The 24,959-nt window shown below is 48.3% G+C and overlaps 1 protein-coding gene across 1 annotated transcript in view; it reads right to left on the bottom strand.

The window, feature by feature from the left end:
* Positions 1-6,658: 6,658 nt before the first annotated feature.
* LOC147912869 (CD177 antigen-like) overlaps positions 6,659-24,959 on the bottom strand; it is a 48,035-nt gene continuing 29,734 nt past the window's right edge. The window contains 1 exon segment of the mRNA XM_087421931.1: positions 6,659-6,778. Within this exon segment, the coding sequence (XP_087278057.1) occupies positions 6,659-6,778 (120 nt within the window).

Genomic DNA, 24,959 nt, shown 5'->3' on the forward strand with positions numbered 1-24,959 from the left:
GCACGTTTGAAGGTCAGGAAGCCACTATGACCACAACAGATGGGATGAGGAGGATGACATGAGAGTGTAGGCAGGGACTAGCTTGTATAGGACAGTGCTACCCACAGGGTGATCTGCAAGGAGCCAAGGAGCTTGGGCCAGAAAGTAGACCAACCACATCACTAAGTGCCCTGTTTATTTCAGCTGACATTTCCTTCCTTGCAAGACGTTCTCCACCAGAGCACTGAGTTGATCGACCTTCCAGTGGAAACTCCCTGTCTTGCTGCAGACCAGCACTGTGAGTAGGACGAACCTGGGCCTCTGGGCTGGCAAGGACATTGGATTTTGGTGTGCTTGAAATGTGAGCAACAGGAAGGCTTTGAGCTGAGAAAGGATGACCCTAGTAAGTTTTGAAAGAATTCGCCTCTGTGGATTCAGAGATCCTGCTGTGAGGAGACAGCTGTAAGGGAGCGAGGAGAAGGAGGCGGCAGGAAGACCAGATAGGAGACTAGTACAATAACCCATGTAGGGGTGCTGGTGGTTTGGACCTGAGTGTTTGGATTCTATTTATATTCTGTAGATGGATGGCAGGGTGTGCATGTGGATTAGAGATTAGTGTGAGAGCACAGAGGCCTCAAGGATAACACCAAGATTCTCAACCTTAGCTCCTGGAAAGATGGATTAGACCTTGACTGAGAAGAGGAAGACTCTGGGAGGGTCAGGTTGGGAGGTGGGGAATAAAGGTCTTGGTCGTGGACGTGTTATGTTGGAGGTCCCCATGACGTCCAGGATAGACACCCCAGACTGACCTAACTCATTCTCCTCCAACCCCCTCCAAAAACACACGAAAGCCTCAGAAGCTGAAGACAGCAGTTCCCGGGATCTCTGACAGCAGGCTCATGCTGTGGAAGAGGGAAGCGCTTCTTGTGAGATGCAGGTAGAGTTTCTCCCAGAACTCAGGGCCGTGGAGCCAGTGGGGCCCTAGCTTGTCTCTACCCAGAGACTGCAGAGGGGCAGCAGCACAGGGTCTTGATTTCCCAGTTTTTTCATCAAGGCAGTAGGCAGAGCTTCCTTAGTGAGCTGAACTTCCATTCCTGCCCTTGGAGATCTTCTGGAAGCTGCAACTAGAGCCTAATTCTAAAGATATGAGTAAAAAAACAAAACTAAGTTCCATAAGTAACAGTTCTCTAAAAAAAGGAAAGCAGGTGATGTATGGTCTGGTAATGATTCTGGGTCATGAACCAAGGATTCTAATTTTTCAATTCTATGCTCCTGATGTCAAAAAAACACCGAGAACATGTCAGTCCCCATTATGTCATATGGACAAAGACCTAAGAGGTTTGGGCTTCTAGGAAGATTCTTAATCAGGTGTGTAAGGCTTGCCCAGAGGGGGAATATTGTTTTGATGTGAACCACCTGCAACTCCAAGGAGATTTCAGCTTGTCATGCATGCATTGTAGCCAGAACAATGAAATTATTATTGCATTCCAGATATTCACACTGTGAGCAAAACCAGTCTTGGCTCCCTTCTGTTGGATGTTCTCGGTCTTGTATTTATGACAACACTGGACTTGGGCGTGATGAGCCCGGTGTCTCTGTGTCCTGTTCAGTGATCACAGGAAGGTCGTGGCTTCTCCTGTCCGGGCCACACGGAGGAGATCTGCCTCACACAGCAGCAGCCCCTCCGGACGGAACCAGAGTCATCTCTGAATAACATGTTCTGAGGCTACTTACTGATTTTTCACTTTCAGACATTATGTAAAGTCTTCCCTCTTGGAAGATGAGGATTTAGCTCCTTTCTTCCCCATCACCATCACACACCCCCTGCCCATGCCCCCCCTCGTATTTTCCTAAGACCAACACTCAGTGTGGACCTTATGATGTCTATTTAACAGTTTTCACCTTTGAGCCAACTAGTTCAATGGACTAATGATTTCTTCCTGCCTCCACCCCTGTCTTGGATGTGGAGTCTAAAATTTGAACCTCTGAAGTCCATCGGGCCTGGAGAACCTTACCTCTGTGAGCTACAGATGTGGAGGGTGGTGGTGGGGGGGGCAGTTAGGGACTTATAACCACACAGATAGAGTAGAAAAAGCCAAACTCCTCCACATCTCTCTTCACAACCCTCCAGGTTCCCCTGTGGCGGTGCCACCCTCTTGTGGCCAAATTTCAAAGTGCACCTCCCAATGGGGTCAAACTTTTTTTCAAAGGGAGCTCATCAACCCATGGTCACTCCTAGGGACAGAAGCAGCAACATACATTGCAGGACTAGGTGTAAAGCAAAAATCAGGGCTCTTTGTTCAAAAATCACGAAGAATGGCGAGATGATGAAAGCAAAGCATTAAACCTACCACAGGCCTTTCTAAGTGACTGCACAGATGCGAGCCCACGAAGCCGACCCTACCTAGCACAGCAAATGGATGTGTTCATCTAGCAAGCCAATTCCACACCAAACTCAAGTCATAAAAAACCTACAGACCTACGGCAACTATCGTACTGAATGGTGAGAACTAGAAGCTTTCCTGCCAATGATGAACAAGAAACGGCAAGTATTCTGAACGCCTTGGTGAGAAACGTGTGCTCTAAAGTGTGGAAGTGGATGTCTGCTAATACTGAAGACAGAAGACAATGACATCAGTGTTGACAATGACATCAGTGTCAGGATCAGCTCTGGTTATCAACACCGTAGGCTTAGTGTGAGAGTTCCATGGGCTGTAGGGCCATCCACATCTGGGACCATTCAGGGACCTGCTCCATCTGTGAAGGTGTTAGGGCTCCAATAGTCTGGGGCATGCTGGACACACCCTCCAGAGGAAAGGACAAGTCCCTGCACCTGTACCTCCATCCAACCCACGTGAGAAGGATCAAAGGTGCTTAGTGGAGCCTCTGGCAGGACCTAATGAGAGAGTTCCATGCAGACTCCTAGGGTTCCGAGCAAGGCCATGCCTTCTGCAGCAATAGAAAAACAGCTCCTGGCCTGTTTCTAGGCCTCGGAAGACACAGAGCTTCTGAACATGGGACAGAATGTGACCAGGGACCCAGAACTTCTCATCATGGCCTGGGTTCTATCACACCCACCAATGTAAGGTCAGGTGAGGAGAGCAGAAGCATCACAAATGGAAGTGGTATGTCCTGGATTAGAGGAGGACAGGTGCCCAGACTGTCATAGCACCTACCACTCCTCACTGACACCTGTCACACAGCTCTCACCTGTGGACTCATGGGCAGTTCACTCTGACTAGTCAACAAATGAGGAAAAGGCTCCACACTCTCCAACTTCATTCTGCTCCCAATCCGCACCCTACACTTGCCCTCCCCTGCCTGTCCCCAGGCTGCTATTCAGCCTTACTCACTCACACACAAATCCCCTGGGGACGTGGCTCACTTGCTGACTCAGCTGAAGTAGATCTCAGGGTACAAGGGTGAGATCTGGCTTTTCTACAGTGCTCCAGGCTTTGAGAACAACCTGCACATGTCTCAACCCATCAGAACTGGAGACTGGAAAACTCTGCCCCTCAGTTCAGTCTTCACCGCCACCATTGCCCTGCATTCCCCACCTTCCCCCGGGCTCCATCTCAGATCCCTTTTCTAGTCTGAATATCTCACACTCAAATTCCCTTCTTGACTTGATTCCCCACGTGCCCTCAGCTCAGGTCTTCTGCGTTCATGGTGCCCTCCGTCCTCAAAGCCTTCATGGCTCTCCAGACTCTCAGCCCCCAAGGGATGCTCATTTCACTCTCCCCGTTGTCACCTGTCCCATGTCACCTTCAGCCTGTATATTTCATGCTTCCCCTTGTCCCCAGTGTCAGGACACTAATCTGAGTCTTCCAGATCTTTCCTTTTCCCCAGTCATATGTCCCACCCCTCACGTCATCCAAGTTGGAAGGATGGCGCCCCACCGTCACCGCACCAGCTCCAGTAGCTCCTCCCTCAACAGGGGCTCAGCTGCTCACTCAGAATTCTCAGCCGCAGCCTGGGGTCCCCCCAAAAAGAGCCCTCCCACGTGTCCCCACTAGATCCCAAATCATGCCTGACACCCTGCAACCCCACCCAGGATTTACTATTCCTCATCCAGACTCCGTGTGGTCCCCATCCCTCTCTGCCCCCCTTCAACGCCCACCCCTGCTTACCCACACTCCACCTCACTGCCGGGTCTCCAAGGATTCAGCAAAACACCCCAGAGACCAAAAGGAGCAACAGGACAGAGAACCAGAGGACAGATTCTATTTACCATTTCCCAGGTTCCATCTGTGGACTCTCCTTAGAATAGGTACGTGGAGATTGTGAAAACAACAAAGAAAGCCAAGAAATGAGGACACAGATGTCTGGCCGGAGCCCGAGGCTGGAGAGGGCACTGGACAGGGTGGTCCTGTGCGGGCATGCGAGTGGCTGACGTGGCAGGGACGTGATTGTCCACTGGAGTGGTTGGGTTTTTTTGACAGAATAGTTTAAAAATCTGTGACCTTGCTTCCTGAAGGTGAGGTGAAAATGTGTGTGGAATGAGTACACTGTTGGTGTCAGGGCCTCTGTGGCGGGTGCCTTCCATGTCTCTGTGAAGATGTTGGACTTCAGTTCACAGGGCTTCTCAGATTCTGGGGATGAAGAATAGGTAGGAGGCAACCTGGGAAGGTTCTGGGCAGTCAGGTCATCTCCTTCTCTGGATGCCAAGTCAGAAGGCAGGAAGAAAAATTGGCAATAGTCATTTGGAGGGTTGTAGACAGAGAAGGAAAGAAATTAGAGGATTTGAAAATATGGTGAGGATTGACACTGTGTGCAAGATGCCAGGATCAGCTAAGTGCAGGTAGGTAATGTCCAAGCAAAAATTGCACCACACAAAGTTACAGGGGCAGAAGGACTTTATCCAAGACCAGGGCAATAGGGGAGAGAGACTGAACTCAGATCCGGAAACAAAAGTCTGGCGAGTTTTTAAGAGCAGGTAGAGGGACTTGTAGGCACTTGTGTTGCTAATCAGCATTACTCAACAGAAAAGTAAAACTTCTCATTTATTCCTGACAGGAGGTAGTTTTACATCCTGGTTGTAAAGGGAGCCCAAGTTAGGCTCCTGCCCTCCCTCAGAGACTGGGAGGTGGGGGCAGGATTTTCCAGGAGGATTACATTTCAAAGGGATGGGCCCAGAACCTTGAGAAAGACATTCCCTGGATCCTAAAACCGGCAAGACAATTTTAAGGAGACATAGATGCATTTCGAAAGGACAGAGAGAGAATCTGCAATTACAGATTTCAATTACATTTCTAACAGAAATGCTCTAAGACAATGGAGGCCAGGGGCCTGCAGTCAGGAAGAACTGCCGAAAGTTTAGTGAGTCTGAGGGGAACATGAGGCCTCTAGGTCATGACAAAACTGCTTTCTGCACAGCGGGAGGGAACCTCAACTCCATCTCTAGCCAAGACCCAGCCTGCAACTCCATCAGTTCCCTGCAATTTATAAACGTGCAAAAGAGCAGAGAGACAGTGAACAGGGCCAGAATCTGAGCATCAGAAGGCTCTGCTTGCTGGACGTTCCATGGAAACACAACACTTCTCCAACAGTCACTTTCCGTTTGAACAAATTTCGTCTCTAAGGAAGAATGTTCTTGATCCCAAAGCAAGGTTGCTCTCACTTGATTTGGCCCGATTATTTACACAGGTGCAGCAGGATTGCACACTCACCACAGAGTTTCTCCTCTGATGCAGGTTTTCCTAAGGATCCTCAGACGGGACTTTTAACAGCCTCTTGACGTTAGGAAGCCTGGACATCAGGACCCACCTGCAGTCTCTAGAGCTTTGAGTGAGGCCCTCTCTTCTCCAGATCCCCAAAATACCCATCAAGTCAACCTTAGCTCCTTAAAGTGTGGATCATGTCTGATCCCATGGGCATCGTTCTAAACTAGGACAATCAAGTCAAAGCCGTGGTTGTACGGCTTGTACCGTACGGTTGCAAGGTATCAATGTTTCCAACGATATGCAAGTAACAAGGAGGACAGAGTCTTACTGAACCTACGCAAATAACTCTATGGCCATGGAAATAAGAATGCTCAAGAAGACTTTAGGACTTCCTTGAGAGGAATCAGAGAGGGAGAAAAGACCACTGTTGATACCCGCATGGGTCTCCTCCTGTCTTTTCCCGTTGTTCGTGTCACAGTCCGTCCACACTTCCCTCAGAGGATGGTTGGAACTGAGATTCCTAAGAGCTTATCATGTGCTCCCACCCCTCATTGCACAACCACTGTCCGCCCTTCCACTGGGGAGATGGTGCAATGAGACCAACAGGAGCTGGGGACTGGAGTGGAATATGACCTTAAGCCAACAATAATGAGAATGCCTGTTCACATTGCTGTGCATTTATTAGCTCAAGGCAAGTCTTCTAAGGACTTTCCACCTTCATTATTGACTATCACAACAACTCTACTTTAAAAGTGCATCAGATCATCATTTTACAGATAAGAAAAAAAAAATCTATCAGAGTTTAATAACATAGAGGAGGGTGAGAGAGCCAAAGGGCCAGACTCATCTTGCACGTTGAGCCTGGGGAGGTCACTTTTGCTGGAACTGACCGGGTTGGAGGCCTCACACTGATAATCCCCAGCATCCTCCATCCTGGCGGGGTCTATGGCGAGGGTGCTGTTGTCCGGGGACAGCTTCAACGTCTCTGTGAGCCACAGACTCTGGTCATTGAAGAATCACTGGATGAAGATGCCGGTGTCATTTGTCAGCCAGGTCAGGACCACGGGCTCCTTATGTTCCATGACTGGGGTTGTTCTGTCCTCTGCGGACTCTGATGGAGGGCTTTGCGACTGGCTCTGTGGAGAAACAGAGGAGGTGACTGATTAAGAGTGGGCCTGGGGCCTGGGACCATGCTCCTTCCTCAGATCTTAGCTGCTCTGTAGGTGACCCAGAGGATGGCCCTGAACCCTGCAGAAGGATGAGCATCTTTGCTCAGGTGACCATCTGTAAGGAGAGGGCTGCACCACCCCTTTTGATGTCCATATCACCCCAGGGTGACCCTTGATCAGTCCCCCGGGACATCTCTGTAGTGTCAGCACCAGGAATGTCTTCTCATCCCATGGGTCCTACATTCTCATCATCAGGTGAAATTTTTCTCTCATGAACTTTCATTGATTCTTTCTTAGAACTTTCCTTGACTTGAGAAAAGATCAGGCCATATTCCCTATATACACTTCCGTGTGTGTTGGGGAAGGCAGGCTTGCCAGCCCTGTCCATCTCTGCAGCCAAGGGAACATTACATAAAGTGGGAAGGCATTGACTTCTTGTGAAATCATTTATTATGGGTTGAGGATGGCCCCACTCACTCTTCACAACCTTAGGACCTGGAGAATTTCTAATCTAACCGATTTCTCACTCTGAGGAGGACTTTTACGTCCTGGTCTGTGGGTTAATTATCACAGTGAAGGAAATCTCAAGAGAGAAGTGGTTAGGGTTTTAACAAAAGACAGGCCTGTTAGGAATAGAAGGAAATTGCTCAATATAACAAAGGTCATAAATGAAAAGCCCACAGCTAACATCATACTTAATGGTGAAACACTGAACACTCTCTGCAAAGATCATGAACAAGACAAGGATGCTGCTGTCACCACTTCTATTCAACACAGTACAGAAGCCCGAGCCAGAACAATGAGGCAAGAAGAAGAAATAAAAGGCATCCAAAGTGGAAAGGAAGAAGAGAAATTATCTCTTTTAGCAGAAGACATAATCTTATAAGTAGAAAACCCTTAAGATTTCCCCCACACTCAAACTGTTAGAACTAAATAAGCAAATTCAGCAAAGTTGCAGGAAATAAAATCAGCACTCAAAATCAGTTGCCTTTATATACAATAACAATGAACAACCAAAAAGGAAATTAAGAAAACAATTCCATTTACAATAGCATCAAAAAGAATAAAATACTTAAGAATAAACTTAACCAAGGAGGTGAAAGATGTGTGCACTGAAAACCACCAAACGTTCTGAAAGAGATTTAAAAAGACACAAATAATGGAAAGACATCCATGTTCATGGATGGGAAGAATTAATATTGTGAAGATGCCAATATACTCCAAACTGCCTACATATTTGATACAATCCCTATCAAAATCTCAATGAAATTTTTACACAAATAGAAAAATCCAACCTAAAACCCAAGGGACCCTGAATAGTTAAAAGTTTCAAAAAGTTGAAAAAAATTGGAGGACTCACACTTCCTGATTTCAAAACTTACCACAAAGCTAAAGAATCAAAATAGTGTCGCACTGACATAAAGACAGACATAAGGACGATGGAATACAATAGAGATCCAGAAATGAAGTCTTGATGATGTGATCAGATGATTTCAACAAGGGTACCAAGACCATTCAACGTAGAAAGGATAGTCTTTTCAACGAACAGTGTTGGAAAACTGGATATCCACATGCAGAAGAATGAAGTTGGACCATTGCCTCCACCATATACAAAAATTCACTCCACGTGGATCAAATCCTAAAGTAAGACCTAAAACTATAAAATTCTGAGAAGAAAACATAGGGTGCAATCTTCATGACATTGGATTTGGCAATGATTTCTTGAATATGACACTAAGAACACAGGGAAAAAAAGGAAAATACAGATAAACTGGACATGGTCAAAATGAAGACTTTGAGTTCGTTCAAGCACACAATCAACAGAGTGAAAGGTGACCTATGGAATGGGAGAAAATAATTTGCAAATTATACATCAATAAGGGGTCAATATCCAGAATATACAAAGAACTCCTAAACTCAACAACAACAACAAAACCAAATAGTCTGACTGAAAAATGGGCAAATCAGAGTTGGCATCTCTTACTTCTCAGCCAACCCGAGTCCTTGAAAGAATAAGGCAGGTTTGTGGACCTCAAGACAAAAGCATGAGGCTCAGAGTGCTCAGAGAAGGTAAGGCCGCCTGCTCTGTGTCTGGGAGAAAGCACCGACTTCCTCAGGTGTCAGTGTTAGCAGGATCTGGTCTTGAAAAGACACAAGATGAGAGTCAGAGACCCCTCCACCCCCAGTCTTCTCTGGTTCTTCACTGTCCAGCTGACTGCCTGGCCACTCAGGGGTGATTCCTGCCCACTGCACGCACCTCCATCACCCAGAGAGGTGTGTTTTCTCTGAGGCACCATGTTGCAGGTTCTCCTAGAGATGGGTAATGGTGATTCTGGGACATGAGGACCAGGAGCAAACAGAGCAGTCAGGTGAGTGTTCAGGCCTCAGGGCAAATATGTGGATCAGATCCTCCCGCGTGAGTGTGACTGACATGGGCCAGTGACCCAATAAATGATAGAGGGTGTCCAAGGGATGATCCAGAACAGAGTGAGGGGGCAGGCAGGAGCTGCCTGGCTTTGGCAGCAGAAGCTGATCTCTCCCTTGGTCTTTAACGTCTCTTGTGTCTCTTCTGAGGGCAGGTGTGGACGTGTGTAAATGCAGAAGGGCTGACTGATGGAAGGGGGGAGCCTGAACTGCCTGAAAATCTAGTCCCTGTGGACCATCTGTGTTTGGTGGTTATGAGATAGAAAATTAAGAAGAAGTTTAGATTCTCCCATATGGGAAAATTATGATTAATATCCCAGGGCCTCAGACCAATAGCGGGAAGGAAATTTCTCTAGAGAGCAGTAAAAGGTCTGACACGTGGGCCTCAGCTCCTGGAGGGTCAGAGAACCTGTCCTGTGTGGCCAGAATTCCAAGGACTCTGCATCCAGGTTCCAATATCTAAAGAGATTTGAATCATTCCTTCATTCATCCATTCACCATTCATTCCTTCCTTCCTTCATCAGAAGCAATTGAGAGTTTGTTACATGCGGGCCCTGTGCTGGCTGCAGGGGTAGAGTGGGGAGTGAGATGGCAAAGTCTTTCCTTTCTACTCCAGTGGGAGTGACCCCAAGACATCAGGAAACAAAGAAGTGATGTCAAGTCCAGTGCAGGGAGTTGATCATCTACCTGAGGGGGCGGCCTGGACATTCCCGGCACTGACTCTGATTGTTGAAGCAGGTGATGTAGCTCTAGAGTAAATGTCTCTTTCTGAGCTGGAGACACGTAGGAAGAAAGGATCTGGACTGACAATTTGGTCTTGGGGTCCACAGACACCTGCTAAGGCCCCTGGTGGCGGAGAGGATGGGGCTGTTGCTGCGGACAGTCCTTGTGTGACTTATCTGTCCTTACGGTCTGTGTGACCATCATTTAGAGACTGTATCTTCCTGTGGCTCAGTTTCCCCTCAACGAAGTAGGACAAGTATTTGGCACCCAGGTTGTCAGTGAATTAACCTTAAAATATTCATAGTACCTGACCTAAATCTTGGGAGACAGGAGCTGCCCAAATAAATGGCATCTGTTATGGTTTGATTGCAAGAGAGAATGCCCCTGGGCCTGATCCCTGGTGGCTGAGGAGCTGCCAGCAGCATCTTCTCTCCTCTGTTCCTCCCCTGGAGGCACTGACCTTCCTCTGGAGTCTCCTAAGTTCCCCAGTGGCCTGGGCACCTTGTCCATCTGTGCTCTCCATGCTGAGTCTCAGGTGAAGGATCAGGCTCTGCCCCTGCCCAGATGTGGCTCTTGGGGCTGAGCCCTGGCTGGCGACCAGCTCAGAGGCCTCGGGACTCAGGAAGCCAGGAAATCATTGCTCCCAGTCGACTCTGCCCAGGAGGCCAAAACCCAACCCTGGCACGGGCTCTCCAGGGTCACTGGATTCGGGAGCCCTGAGACAGAGGTTTATGCAGGGGCCTTCCGGGCTGGGCTTCTCTGTGAGGATCCCAGGGATCCCCAAGCCCTGCAGGGTCTTTCTCAGGGTCATGGCCCCAGGGTGGGGCTCCAGGGGGTGGGACTGAGACTGATCTCCTTCTGCTGAGTTACTCCCATCAGCCTGGTCCTTCTCTCTGCAGGGAATGTTTGCAGGGTCTTGATTCCGGGAAAGGAATTCCAATCTTATTATTATTTTCTTCTTTGGTGAGGAATATCAGCCCTGAGCTAACATCTGTTCCCATCTTCCTCTACTTTATATGGGACGCTGCCACAGCGTGGCTTGACAAGTGGTGCGTTGGTGTGCGCCCGGGATCTGAACCTGCGAACCCTGGGCTGCCGAAGCAGGGTGCACGCACTTAACCGCTACGCCACAGGGCCGGTCCAGGAATTCCAATCTTTTGAAGTTTGTCTCCACTGTGTGTGTCCTGAACTAAATGCTCAAACCCCGACAATGGACGTAACGCAGAGGCGGATGTAGGCACAGTCCAGGCCTGTCAATCCTGTGTGTGTGAAGTAGAATTCACCCCACCCAACACCCAGAGTTCAGAGAGGAATCACTCACAGTGTATACGGAGCTGTCCAGTTCCTATATCACTAACCAAATTTCTCTTAAAGGCTTGTATGGTGTAGTATCCTGTGTCCTCCTGAGTGGCGTTCTGGAGCAGCAGGGATCCATCATCATATGTTATCTCTCGACCACTGTAAAGGGTCCCTGGGCTAATTTCCGATATGTTTATTACATAGGATACAATTTGACATTTGGGATCTACTCTATCCCCTTTGTACCAGACATAGCCTATAAGATTCCCAGGCAGATTGGAGACAAGGAGAATAACATCCTTCCCTTGGATACCACTGAGCTGCAGTGATGTAACGGTGAGTTGGGCAGTGGTGGGTGGGTTCCAGAAGGTTAACAGTGAGACTAGGAGGGAAGAGAGAGAGATCAATCAACATTTGGAGCTATGTATTGGGATGGAAAGATGAGATCGTGGGTCCTCAGCAGGTCTCTTCATCTCTTAGACTTGGAGTGTGTGTGAGTGTGTGTGTGTGTGTGTGTGTGTGTGTGTGTGTCTCCTACTGGTCAAGGTCAGCAGCATGACCACCGTTACTTCAGCCCCTCTGAACTTGTTATTTCCTCTGTTCCCAACACTCTTCCCAGGTGTCTTCCCAGCTCGCTCCCTCTCTGCCCTCAGAGCCCTGCTCACTCTCAGGGGCCTCCCTGGGAGATGCCTTCCCTGACCTCCCCTCTAAAGACCCCCTCTGTCTTCACTGTCTGATCTTTCCCTGCTCTGTTCCCTTCATGGCACTTGTCTGTCCCTGACATCATATTCAGATCTCTTTGCTTGTCTGTCCTCCTTCCCATGAAATGTGAGCTCCTGAGGGCAGGGACTTGTGTGATCTAGTTGTACCTGCAGTGCCTGGAACAGGCCGCAAACACCCGTGGATGAGTGCATGAGTGTTCCCAGGGCCCTCCATGTCCTGCTGTTTATGTGTCAATTTCTAAAGTGTAGTGGGTAAAGACAATGTTTAGTGTCCCTAATTAAGATATTTCTGGTGTCATCCTCAAATAAATTAATATTATTACCATCAATTTTCAAAAATGATTGCTCAGTGATAACTAACTTGGAAGGGTACAGCAATTGAGATATTCCTGCCCCTCACCTCTTCTAGATTGTGAAATTTTCCATTTGCTGAGCCCCCCTCCCCCCATCCTACTCTGCTCCCGTGTTCTGTCCCCTCAAGTCCAAACAGAAGTCCTCTGTCCTCTCTCAGAGCCCCATCCTCCCAGGAGACTCCAGCCAGTCTCTGTTTTCCCATCCTCCCGCCCACCCTCAGGTAATGGTCCCCTCTCACCTGCCAGCAGGAGCCCCTGCCAGCAGACACACTGTCCTCTGTGGGCAGTGGCTGAGGGCGATTGCATGGTGGCTGCTGTCTTCTCTGTCCTTCTGTCTATGAGAAGAGCTTGGGCTCCAGAAATGCTCACAAGCACTGCTGTCCAGATGCTTCGGCTCTGCTGTCCTTCCTCCCTCAGTGCTGGGCCTCCACCCTGGGCAGGAGCACGTTACCTGGTCACGTGGGCCAGGGGTGGGGCCTCTGCCCAGGACCCTCCTCCCCCCTCCCCTCATTCCTGCCTGCCTTGTCCCTTCTTTCTATCTCCTTTCTATCTATGTTTCTGTTCCTGGGAACTACGGACTCCTCTGCCTTCTTCAGCAGTCATTCCCCACCACACACACACACACACACACAGATACACACAGACACACACACACACACACACACACACGTCTTTGTTGGGACAAGCACAAGTCAGGGGCATCGTGTCCCGGGCTGACCCCACAGCTCTGGGTCAGGGTGCAGCATCACCCTCCCTCTCTCTCATCTCCTTCTGACTTTTCCATTCAGAGCAGGAACCCAGGGGGCCCCATCAGGAGCTATTGTCACAGGGATGTCACCCCCGCTGTGCATTGGAATCACCTGTGGAACTTTATAAAGATTGCAAAATGTAGGTGACACCTTAGAAATGCTACTTTAGCAGCGGCCCAGGTTTGTGGATACCCAGCCAGGCTGAGACCCCATTTTGTGGGGTGGGGCAGCCTCTCCCGTTCTCCTGTTCAGAGTCAGAAGATTCTGTTAAGATGCAGATTCTGACCCCGCAGGAGTGGGGTGGACCTGAGAGTCTGCATCTAAGGAGCTCTCGGGTGATGCTGATCGCAGTGGCCTGTGGGGCACACTTTCAATAGCAAGGCTGATGGAGACCCCTGTCCCCTCAGAAGATGACCCACCTGCCCCAGCATTGGCCTCTGGTGCTCTGTCAGCACCACAGAGAGACCCAGGGGTCCCCAAACCAGGGGATTATTTCTGTTTGTGACACAGAAACCCAGCTGGGCACCAGGGTCTTCCCAGTGTCCTCAAATGCTCTGGGAAGGTTGGATTTACTCCCAGCAGGAAGGTCACAGAGATGACTCTGGGGATGAGAAAGGGGTAAGCTGAGTGATGACTGGTGAGGGGACCCACCCTCCATCTCCAGGTGTCACTAGCCTGGCCTCTGCTTGCAGGGACAGAAACCGAATACTGATGTCTCAGAAGGAGCTGCAGTTCTTGGGTGTGAAGGGGGAGGTTTCCTGCATGTCCTGGGTGAGAGGATGGTGGTGGTGGGACGTCAGGTGGCTGTGGGCTCCCTGCACCTCTGGGGACGGTTTCAGGGAGACCACCCCCCTCTCCATGTGTGTTGGCTGAGCTGTGGCTCAGAGCCTGTCCATGTGCTCCCTGACCATCCTGGGGCCTCTGTCCTCTGTCTGGCTGACTTTCCTGTGGTCACTCTGCCTTCCCCATGGGTGGTGCCAGACAGGGAATGCAGAGCTGCACAGGGACCCCTGACCGGGCAGGGTACTCTGAGGCACTTAGAAGGGGCAGGCATGGCAGAGCAGACACATAAGAGGGGCCCAGAAGGATCAGTTGGACCAAGGGATGGCAATCCTGCTCCTTCTCCACCTCCTCAGCCAAAGCCACATGATGCATTAATTTCCCTCAAGTTGTCTGTTTGTTGCAATGTCGCCCCCTGGAGGGCATGAGGAGACCTGCAGCCAATGTCAGGGGCTGCACCAGGGATGCTGACCAGGCTCCAGGAGGTGTGAGCAATCTTGAGGCCTGGACGCAGGTGGGCTCTGACCCCCAGGCTGAGGGGCCTGTCAGCCCAGGTCTTTGTCACTCCGGGTCCCCAGGCTTCCTGACTCCATCCTGGTGCAGGGTGAGCCCAGGGAGAGGACAGGCGATGTCCAGTGGACTCCTGATCCAGTGTCCTGTGCTGCCTGGTGGAGGCGCTGCCTCAGCAGGAGCTCTCTGGCCCTGAGGTTTCAAGGGAAGGGCCCAGTGAGTGGTCTCTTGAGGTCTCAAGGAACCCTAGGTAGTTCCAAGACCTAGGAGGCTGGTCCCCAGAATGGCCTGTGTTTCCCCCGTCACAGCCTGGGGCATTGCATCCGAGTTGTCTGTTTCCCTGTCTCTCACCTGCTCTAGGCCTCCCCATAGGGCCCAGGACCTGGAGCAACACCACATGGGAGACTCAGACAGGGGATCCCGTGGGTCCCTTGTTAGGAGAGGGGAGGCCTCTGTGGGACTCCCACCCCCTCTGAGAGGGAAGCAAATGCAGATCCCAGTTCTCCTGTCACATCCCGAGTGGGAGATTCCCCTTGTACCCTGGACATCTTGGGCTGATGAGATGTCTTCAGGGGACGACAGCCAGGTATCCCCACAGGCCAGCGATCCTGGAGACATAGAGTCTCCCCCTGGTTCCTTTGAGGTCAAGGTGGGGCTTTCCCCTCTCCTGGTGGTATCTTCACCTGGTGCTGAGAATTCAGAGTTTGTACCAAGTCAGGTCTCTGTGAGAAGAGTAGAAACACAGGCTGCTGGCCCAGGCTCTCAGGGGACAGGAGAAGTCACTCATAAGGTAGAGATGGGGAGGGCGGTGGCGGCCCCGTGGTTTAGTGTTAAGTGCGCGCACTCCGCTGCTGGCGGCCCGGGTTCAGATCCCGGGCGCGCACCGACGCGCTGCTTGTCCGGCCATGCTGGGGCCACGTCCCACATACAGCAACTAGAAGGATGTGCAACGTTGACGTACAAGTATCTACTGGGGCTTTGGGGAAAAAAAATGGAGGAGGATTGGCAATAGATGTTAGCTCAGAGCCGGTCTTCCTCAGCAAAAAGAAGAGGATTAGCGTGGACGTTAGCTCAGGACTGATCTTCCTTACAAAAAAAAAAAAGAGATGGGGAGGGGGTGTGATTTTCTGGGAATCAATGGGGATCTGACCCCTCACTGTTAGGAGGCCCCTGTCCTCCCTGCTGAGTCTACAAGGGGTAAAGACCCATCCCTGGGACAGCCACAGGCACTTGCTGGCCTCCTCCCATGCTGGTACCAGTGCCCTCATGTCTACACAAAACATGCTCTGACCCCCAGGTGTCACACGGCGATGACAGGCTTCTGTTGTGTGTTCCCCTCATCTATTTAATGAGTATTTACTGAGCATCTGTGACGTGTCTGGCCTTGGTCTGGGCCCTGGGAACTCCACAGACAACAGGACACACGTGGGCCCTGGGGTCACAGAGTTTACCTTGTGACAGGGAGAGACAGGCACTCAGAGAAAATCATGGAACTAAGGAGTTAATTGTAATTGAGAGAAGGGCTGAGAAGGGAAAGTGTCTAGTGCATCTGGAGCATGTAATGGAGTCTCAGCTGGTCTGGGGATCACCAAGAGCACCCCTTAGAAAGTGACCTTTGCTGAGACCTGACGTGTGAGTGGACATTCACTCCATGAAGGACGAAGGGTGTGGAGAGAGGAGCTGTCTGCAGAGGGACCAGCACTTAGGAGGGCAGATGCCTGGCTGATGGAGGGGCTGAGAGGGTCCAGTGTGGGGAACTTGGAGAGTGAGGAGGACGGTGGACTGAGTGAGGCTGGTGAGGGACAGACCCTGCTGAGCTGTGGGCAATGCTGAGGGAGGTCAACAGCCCCCTGGGGAGGCTCCAAACAGTGGGATAGCTCTGCTGCCCTCTGCTGGACAAGCAGGAACATGTGCAAGAAAAAATGCTACTCAGTTTTGCATTTTTAATTTAACTTAAACTTCAAGCAATATTTCATATGTCTATATATGATTTCTAACAGCTTTATGGAGTTATAGTTGACATACAATAAACTTAGCATATGGAAAGCATATATTTATTCTTTTTTCCCATATGCACGCACAGAGACGTTAGTACTACAGTGAAGGTGGAGAATATGTCCCTTCCTCTCAAAGTCCCTTGTGCCCCCTTGTAGTCTCTTCATTCTGCCCCTCTGACCCCCTACCGAGTGTTCCCAGGGAACCTCCATCTCCGTTCTGTATTATAGATTAGTTTGCATTTTCTGGAATTTTTAGAAAGAGGACAAGTGAGTAAGAAGGCCGTACTCACTCAGGGAAGGGAGAGTTGGGACCCTACAGCTGCAGCACATCCCTTGGGGAGACCCTGCTCCCTGCCGACTCTGCACCCAGCTTTATCCACACCTGTTGTTCCAGGGTGATGAATGGTGGGGCGGAGTTGCACAGTCTGAGCTAACGTTTACTTTCTCAAGGGCATGGTGGATGGGGAGAATGCCAAACTTGGAGCTGGGAGGTCCGGATAGAGGCACACTTCTTTATTCTCTAAGAGAACAGCCCTTCAGATCCCAGCTCTGGCTCAGGCACATGGGCACAAAAGGGGTTCTGCCACTGACCATCAAGGAGACTTCAGACAAATGACTCATTCTCTTCGGGCCTCAGTTTCTTCGTCTGTAAAATTGGACAAGGACAGCATCTACCTCATAGGGTTGGTTTTATAATTAATTGAGTAAATATGCACAAAATGCGTAGAGTGTCTGGCATGTAACAGAGTTAGTGGTTCGTGTGAGAAGAGTCCTTGGAATCATCCACTCCAGTCCCTGCTCACGGGGAAAGGCAGTGTGTGTAGGGGTCAAGTGCATGGGCTCAGGAGCCACAGTGCCTGGTTTGAACTCAGATCTGCCTTTTCCTGGCTGTGTGACCTTGTGCAAGTTACTTGACCTCTCTGAGCTTCAGTTTCCTCATCTGCACAATACAGACAATAAACTATAACTACTTGATATGGTTGTTGAGAGGATGAAATGAGTTAACATCTGTAAGATTCTCAGAGGTGAGCATGGCACACAGTAAATCCTTGAAAATATTACCTGTTGTTATTAAGATTCCAGGATCTGGGCTTATAGGAAGAACTGAGAGACTGGATCCCAGGGTCCTAGTGCCTGGCTCTTCAGGGAGCCTGTGAGACCTTGGGCAAGTGGGTTCCCCACCCAGGGCCTCTGCTTCCCACTGGGACCTGGATGAGTTTCGCACCTCTGTACCCTCTGTGTCTTCTCAGTTCTCCAACCCTGGGGCAATGGCTCTTATCCTTAATTCTCACTGTTAAAATACTTGGAGCAGCTTTCGGATTCTGACTGACATGTTCTCCATCCCTTAGAACCAGTGGGGGCTGGGGAATTGAGAGGGGGGAACTGCCTTCTTCCACCAACAAGTCAGAGCCAGCAAACACCAACGACTCTGAGGCCCCCATTCTTCACACATGGAATCTGGCATTTAACGAACACCCACATGTGCCAGGCAAAGGGTGGGGATTTTACCCATGTCTAAACTTCTTTATCCTATGCCTCTGAGGTAGGTATTTATGTCAGATGAGCAAGACCATGATCCTTGGAGTCCCTGCCACCTACAGCATGCAGGACCCTCTGAGCTCTCAGCTTTCCCATCTGTAAGATGGGGATGATGATTCCCATTTCCTACGGTCATTGTTGGGGTCAAGTGAGATAGTGAACATAAAGTGTATTTTGTGCAGTGTGGCACATAGTAGGTCTTGCTTGGTAAAAGGAAGTGGGTTTGATCTGAAGGTAATGATAATATCAGCCTCTGTTGTCTTCAGCCCATTGTACATTTCAGACACTCGTGTGCATTCCCTCATTCTCACTCGGACATTCTACCCATTTCCAGAGGCCTTGGGATACTTACAACACAGACCCACGTGGCATGACAAGGACACCCACAGAGTGTGTGGGACTCAGACAAGGGCAACCAAACAAGGGTCAATCCAGTCTGGAAACATCTGAGGAGGCTTCCTGGAGGAGGTGACATTGGAACTGAGTCTAGAAAGGAACAGAGGATGTTGGCAGGGAGAATTGCATGGGGAAAGACCTGGAGGAGACAGAATGCTTGATTCATCAGGGGATAGATAAGATGGGTAAACATGGAAATGCATAAGGAAAAGGGAGTTCAGGGAAAAGGAAGTGCAAATGACCCTTGTTGCCGCCCTCCACACCCTTACTAAGAGAAAGGCAAAGTCCAATGATGCTGAGATGTGTTTCCTCAATCAGCTTGGCAGAAATTCAAACACGTGCTTGCGCACCACGTGCTGAGTGTGTGGGGACAGTCGCTGTCAGTATCAGCAGGTTGGAGTACAAAGGGGAACAACCTGGCGATTTCCATCAAAATCACAAATGTACTTACTTTCTGACTAACCAGTCCCCTTCTGGGAAATGCAAAATGTGAAATGACATACGTGCAAGGCAAGTCACTGCAGAATTATTAGAAATGGCAAGAGACTGGAGATGACTCAATTGCTCAGTAAGGGCGGTTGGTTGAATAAGCCGTGGTCCATATCTCGGAATACTGTGCAGCTGTTACAGGAATGAGGGATGCTCTCTGTCTGCCGATATGGACAGTCGTCCAGGATAAACTGTAACGTGAGAAAAACAAGAGATAGAACAGGGTATAGTGTGCTACCTTTTGCATACAAAGGGGTAAATGTAAAAATAATTCGTAAATGGCCAACAAGCACATGAAAGATGATCAATGTCGCTAATCATTAGGGAAATGCAAATCAAAACCACAATGAGATACCCCCTCACACCCATTAGGATGGCTACTATCAAATAACAGAAAATAGCAAGTGTTGGCGATAATGCAGAAATTAGAACACTTGTGCTTTGCTGGTGGGAATGTAAAATGTTACAGCATTATAGGAAACAGTATGGTGGTTTCTCAAAAAAATTAGACATAGAAATATGATATGACCCAGCAATCCACGTCTGGGTATATACTCAAAAGAGCTGAAAACAGGGAATAAAACAGATATTTGTATACCCACGTTCATAGGAATGTTATTCACAATAGCCAAAGAGTGGAAACAACATGAATGTCCATCAATGGATGAGTGGATAGACGATATGTGGTGTGTTCATACAATGGAATACTATGGAGCCTTAAAAAGGAAGGAAATTCTGACACATGCTACAACATAGATGGACCTTGAAGACATTATGCTAAGTGAAATAAGCCAGACACCAAAGGACAAATACTGTACGATTCTTCTTCTATGAGATTGCTAGAGTAGTCAGATTCATAGAGACAGAAAGTAGAAAGGTGGTTGTCAGGGGTTGGGGGGAGGAGGAATGAGGAGTTAGTGTTTAACGGGTACAGAGTTTTCAGATTTAAAATTTTTAAAGATGGATGTTGATGATGATTGCACAGCAATGTGAGTATACCTATTGCCACTGAACTTAAAAATGGTTAAAATGATAAATTTTGTGTAACGTGTATTTTACTACAATGTTTAAAAATTCTTGTTTGATTTGCATAAAGAAACTGTAGAAAGCTTTGTAAGTCGCTAACAGCAGAGGTCACCACTGGGGACCTGGATAGATAAAAAATAGGGATGGGACAAAGACTTTTCATGTTTAGACACATATACACACATATGTATAATTTTGGGACCATGTAAATATAATATGTATTCACAAAATTAAGTTGAAAAAAAATGTAATATAGTTCAAGGCTGGGGTTAGGCGGGGCCCCTGCTAAGGAGGACTGCAGAGGCCAAATCATGCAAAGCCTTGAATGCCTCCCTCAGCCGTGTGGATCTTGTGGACTTGGGGAACTCTGGAAACGTAGCCAGACCAGAGGTGGACCTGAGAAAGATGATCTCAGCCAAAAAGAAAAGAATGGACTGGAGGCTGGTGGGAACCAGTGGAGACAGAGAGACGGGGGAGGCCATTGCATAAATTCAAAGAATTGATGGTGGTCTGAACTTAGGCGATGGCCAAAGTGTGGAGAAGAGGAAATACAAGAAAGAGAGATTTAGGACACAGAAAGGCCAAGAATGAGTGACCACTGGATGTCGAGGGCAAGAAGAGTGCGGGACCGGGTGCGCACAGTGGTGCCTTTCCCCAAGAGGGCGAACCAGGGACAAGAGCTGATTTGGGAGAAAACAACCCAGCTCACTCCTACTAGTGGACGCAGAAAAGGAGTTGATCGAAGCACACTGTGGGCAGACCGCAGAGCTCCAAGGGACCAGAGAAGCGGGTTTGGAGGCCACACGGCCCAAGACGGTGCCCAGACTGTAGGCACAGGGCAACTCGGATCAAGATCTTCTGCCCCACTGCTGGGCATTGAAACCACAATGGACACTGCACTGCTGAAGCTGGCCCTGGAGTCCAGAAGCTCCTGTATCACCACCACCAACAATCCTCACTCACGACGATCAGTGTCATGTGCTCTCTGCTTTGTGCTGCTCCTTGCTTCCGGGTCTGTGTCTTGTGTGGGTGCATCTGATTGACAGAGCCTGGGTCCCATGTCTGTGTCATTCCTGCAGTGGATGCTGGGAAAATCAGCTTTCTGTCTTGGAAAGGCAGAAAACTCCCAAAAGATACTGAAGGTGTTTAAAATGTGCTGGGCAGCCAGAACACGAACTGTGTCCATCACAAGAGTTTCCAATGTGACATCCCAGTGGAGATGCCCAATGGACGTTGGATACCGGAGCCTGGAGTTCAGGAGCGAGGTCCTGCCTAGAGTCAGGGATTTGAGAGCCACCAGCTTAAGGAAGAGAAGTGAAGCCATGAATGAAGATAGGAGAGGGTGTGAACAGTGAAAAGAGGGAGCCAGCACGGACCTTGGGGAACAGCCACATTGAAAAGCTGGGTGAAACAGCTGAAAAAGGAGGAAGAGTGGCTAGCAGGGAGATGTCTTAGAAATTGTGAAGTCGGGGTTGTCAGGAGAAGGTCATTAAAAACAAATCTAGCAATTTCACATCTGCGTATAAAACCAAAGGAAATGAAAACAGGATATTGAAGAGATATCTGCACTCCTATGTTTATTGTAGCATTATTCACAAAAGCCAAGATATGGAGACAATCTGTGTGTTCATCAACAGACAATGGATAAAGAAGATGTGGTACATGTACAGTGGAATATTATTCAGCCATGAAACAGGAGGAAATCCTGCCATTTGGGAGAACATGGATGGACCTTGAGCTCATTATGCTAAGTGAGATAAGTCAGACAGAGAAAGACAAGTACTGTATGACATCGCTTATATGTGGAATCTAAAAAAACCAAATGCGTAAAATCAGAGAGTAAAATAGTGGTTACCGGGGGATGGGGTGGGAGGGGATAAGATAGATGGTGTTTAAGGGTACAAATTCACAAAGAGAGTAAAGAAGCCCTAGAGATCTAACGCACAGTATGTATAATGAATATAGACAACAGTATTGTACTATCATCATCAAACTTGCTAAGGGACTAGCAAGGACTTAATTATTCCAACCACTAAAAAGAAAGGATAATTATGTAATGTGATAGAGGTGCTAAATATCGCTAGAATAATAATCATATTACAGTATCTAAATGTATCAAATTAATGTATTGTACATCTTAAATTTACACAATGTCATATGTCAAATATATTTTTAAAAAAGAACAAAATTAAAAAATAAAAACAAGTTCTCCGGGCGGGCCCGTGGCTTAGCGGTTAAGTGCGCACTCTGCTACTGGCGGCATTTGTTCAGATCCTGGGCGCGCACCAACGCACCGCTTCTCCGGCCATGCTGAGGCCGCGTCCCACATACAGCAACTAGAAGAATGTGCAACTATGACATACAACTATCTACTGGGGCTTTGGGGGGTGGGAAGGAGGAGGATTGGCAATAGATGTTAGCTCAGAGCCGGTCTTCCTCAGCAAAAAGAGGAGGATTAGCATGGATGTTAGCTCAGGGCTGATCTTCCTCACAAAAAAAAAAAGCAAGTTCTCTTCTCAATCTAGAAAACCTCTCCACACAGCTAGTAGAGAAAAAAAGACAGTTTTATTATTGAATAAGCATTAATCCAGAAAGTCATGATCAACGCAGGCAACCTGCTAAGCAACCACAAAGACAAAAGGAAAGCCCACGCCTTAACTAGCCAGGCAGATACAACCCGTTACATACATGTTCCCAAGATAAACAATACGAGTCCTCAAGTAGGAGGACTTGATGGCACCGTTGGTCACACAGAGTTCATCTTAAATGCACCTGGTAATTGGGATGACCGTCTGCGTTAGTTAATTGACTTTATCCAAAGGAAAATTAACCTTCTCATATCTTTATGACTGGTAGTTTTGCACCAGGAGTGAGGTGCCCACCTCAGTTCGGGTCCTACCCTCCCCCAGACACTGGGAGACAGGGAGCTGTCTTCTTTGCTGATGACATTTCAAACAGATGGCTCCCATGTCCTTCTGAAAGATATCCCTGGGTTGCAAAGCTGGCAAGAGGCTTATTTAGATTTTCTAAAGGTTTAGATACATCTCAAAGAGACAGAGAAAGAATTTACAATTTTACGTTTTCTAAAAAAAGTGCTCGGGGCGAGCCCAGGGGCATAGTGGTTAAGATCGCGCACTCTTCTTTGGCAGCCCGGGGTTCTCAGGTTCGGATCCCAGGCGCAGACCTATGCACTGCTCAACCAGCCATGCTGTGGCAGCATACCATATACAAAAATAGAGGAAGATGGGCACAGATGTTAGCTCAGGGTCGATCTTCCTCACCAAAAAAAAAGAAAAAAGAATAAAAATTTTAAAAAACTAAAAATAAAATTAAATTTCGCAGGAAAGGGGGATCCCTTTCCCTTTTTGCACCAGGGAAAATTAATTTTTCTTTCTTTTTAAACTTGTATTGACCCTTACAGGGGTTGTTTATTCCAGGAGAGAAGTGTTGTATCAGGTCAAATGCTGCAAAACGAGGCTGAGGGGCCCCTGGCAGGTTCAACAATAAAAGTCTCTGCAAATAAACAAACAAAATCTAAATTCCAATGCTTTTTTCTTCTGGAGTAGCCAACACTTGGTTTTTTTTGCAATGGATCAGTCACTCGTATCTATTTTTAAAATCTTGTAACCTGGTTTCACCAATACAATTGGGCAAAAACCTTCCTTCCTATAAGAGGAACTCACACTTGACTAACCCTCACGCTGGCTCTTAAGAAGCAAATTTTGTGCTCATAAATGCAGATACATTTTAATACCAACTAGTGGGGATGGGAAACGATAGGTCACATGGGAAATAGCCATAAATCATAAAAAGGACAAACCCTTTAAACCACAAAAGAATTATACTAGAAATTAACCCTAGCCCCCCCCACCAAACTTTTCCAGCTCGAATATTAAAATATCTTTTTATATAACTCCTGAGTGATTATATTTAGATATTAATGACAATAAGTAAGTCTGTGTTTCCAACCCAGCACATTTTTTTATGGAACATCTTACAAACTCCAGTAGGAGAATCACAGTGCAGACTCCAGGTTTTGGAGAAAATCTGTGCCTCCTTCTGCAGGTAGTAATCCGATATTTGAAAGGGATCCTGACTTGTCACTGGGCCCCAGTGGGGTCTGGGTGCCTGGTGCACTGGACTGAATGTCTGTGTCCCTCCAGAATTCATATGTTGAAACCCTAATCCCAGGGTGAAGGTGTTTGGAGCTGGGGCCATTGGGAGGTAATTAGATCATGGGGGTGGAGCCTCATGAATGGGATTAGAGCCCTGTATTAGTTAGGGTTCTCCAGAGAAACAGAACCAATAGGATATGTAGAGACATATAGAAAGATTTATGATGAGGAATTGGTTCATGCAATTATGGAGGCTAAGAAGTCCCAGGATCTGCTGTCAGGAAGCTGGTGGTGGAGTTCCAGTCCAAACCTCAGGCCTGAGAACCGGGGGAGCCAATGGTCTATGCTCGCAGGTCATGTTTAAAGGACAAAGAACAAGAGGGCCGATGACTGAGGGCAGGAGAAGATGGAAGTCCCAGCTCCAGCAGAGAGCAAATTCCTCCTTCCTCCACATTTTTGTTCTATTCAGACCCTCAACGGATTAGAAGAAGCCCCCTGGCACTGGTGAGGACCATCTTTACTCAGTCCACCAGTTCAATTTCTATTCTCTTCTGGAAACACCCTCCTAGAAAAGCCCAAAAGTAATGTTTTACCAGCTATCTGGGCATCCCTTAGCATCCCCAGTCAAGTTGAACATAAAATTAACCATCATAGCACCATTATGTGAAGAAGCCAGAGCTAGTCAGCTCTCTTTCATCCATGTGAAAATACAATGAGAAGTCTATTGTCTGCAGCCCAGAGGAGGGTGCTTACCAGAAGCTGATCATGCAAACCCCCTTATCTCGGACTTGTAGCCTACAACACAGTGAGTAATAAGTTTCTGTTTTTGATAAGCCGTGGCATTTTATTACAGAAGCAAAACTGACAAAGACACCTAGCCATGATTGCCAAGAGCATTGTGACCTGAACTGCACATCACATACTGAGTGCAGTCTCAGCTGCCAAACCATGATGGTGGGAATGCACAGCAGCAACTGTCATCCACGGAAAAAGGTGTGCATGGCATCAGATCAAGCAGGAATGGAG

The sequence above is a fragment of the Ceratotherium simum genome, chromosome 33 (genome assembly GCF_057802395.1).
Source record: "Ceratotherium simum simum isolate JZ-2026a chromosome 33, ASM5780239v1, whole genome shotgun sequence".
Lineage (NCBI taxonomy): Eukaryota > Metazoa > Chordata > Mammalia > Perissodactyla > Rhinocerotidae > Ceratotherium > Ceratotherium simum.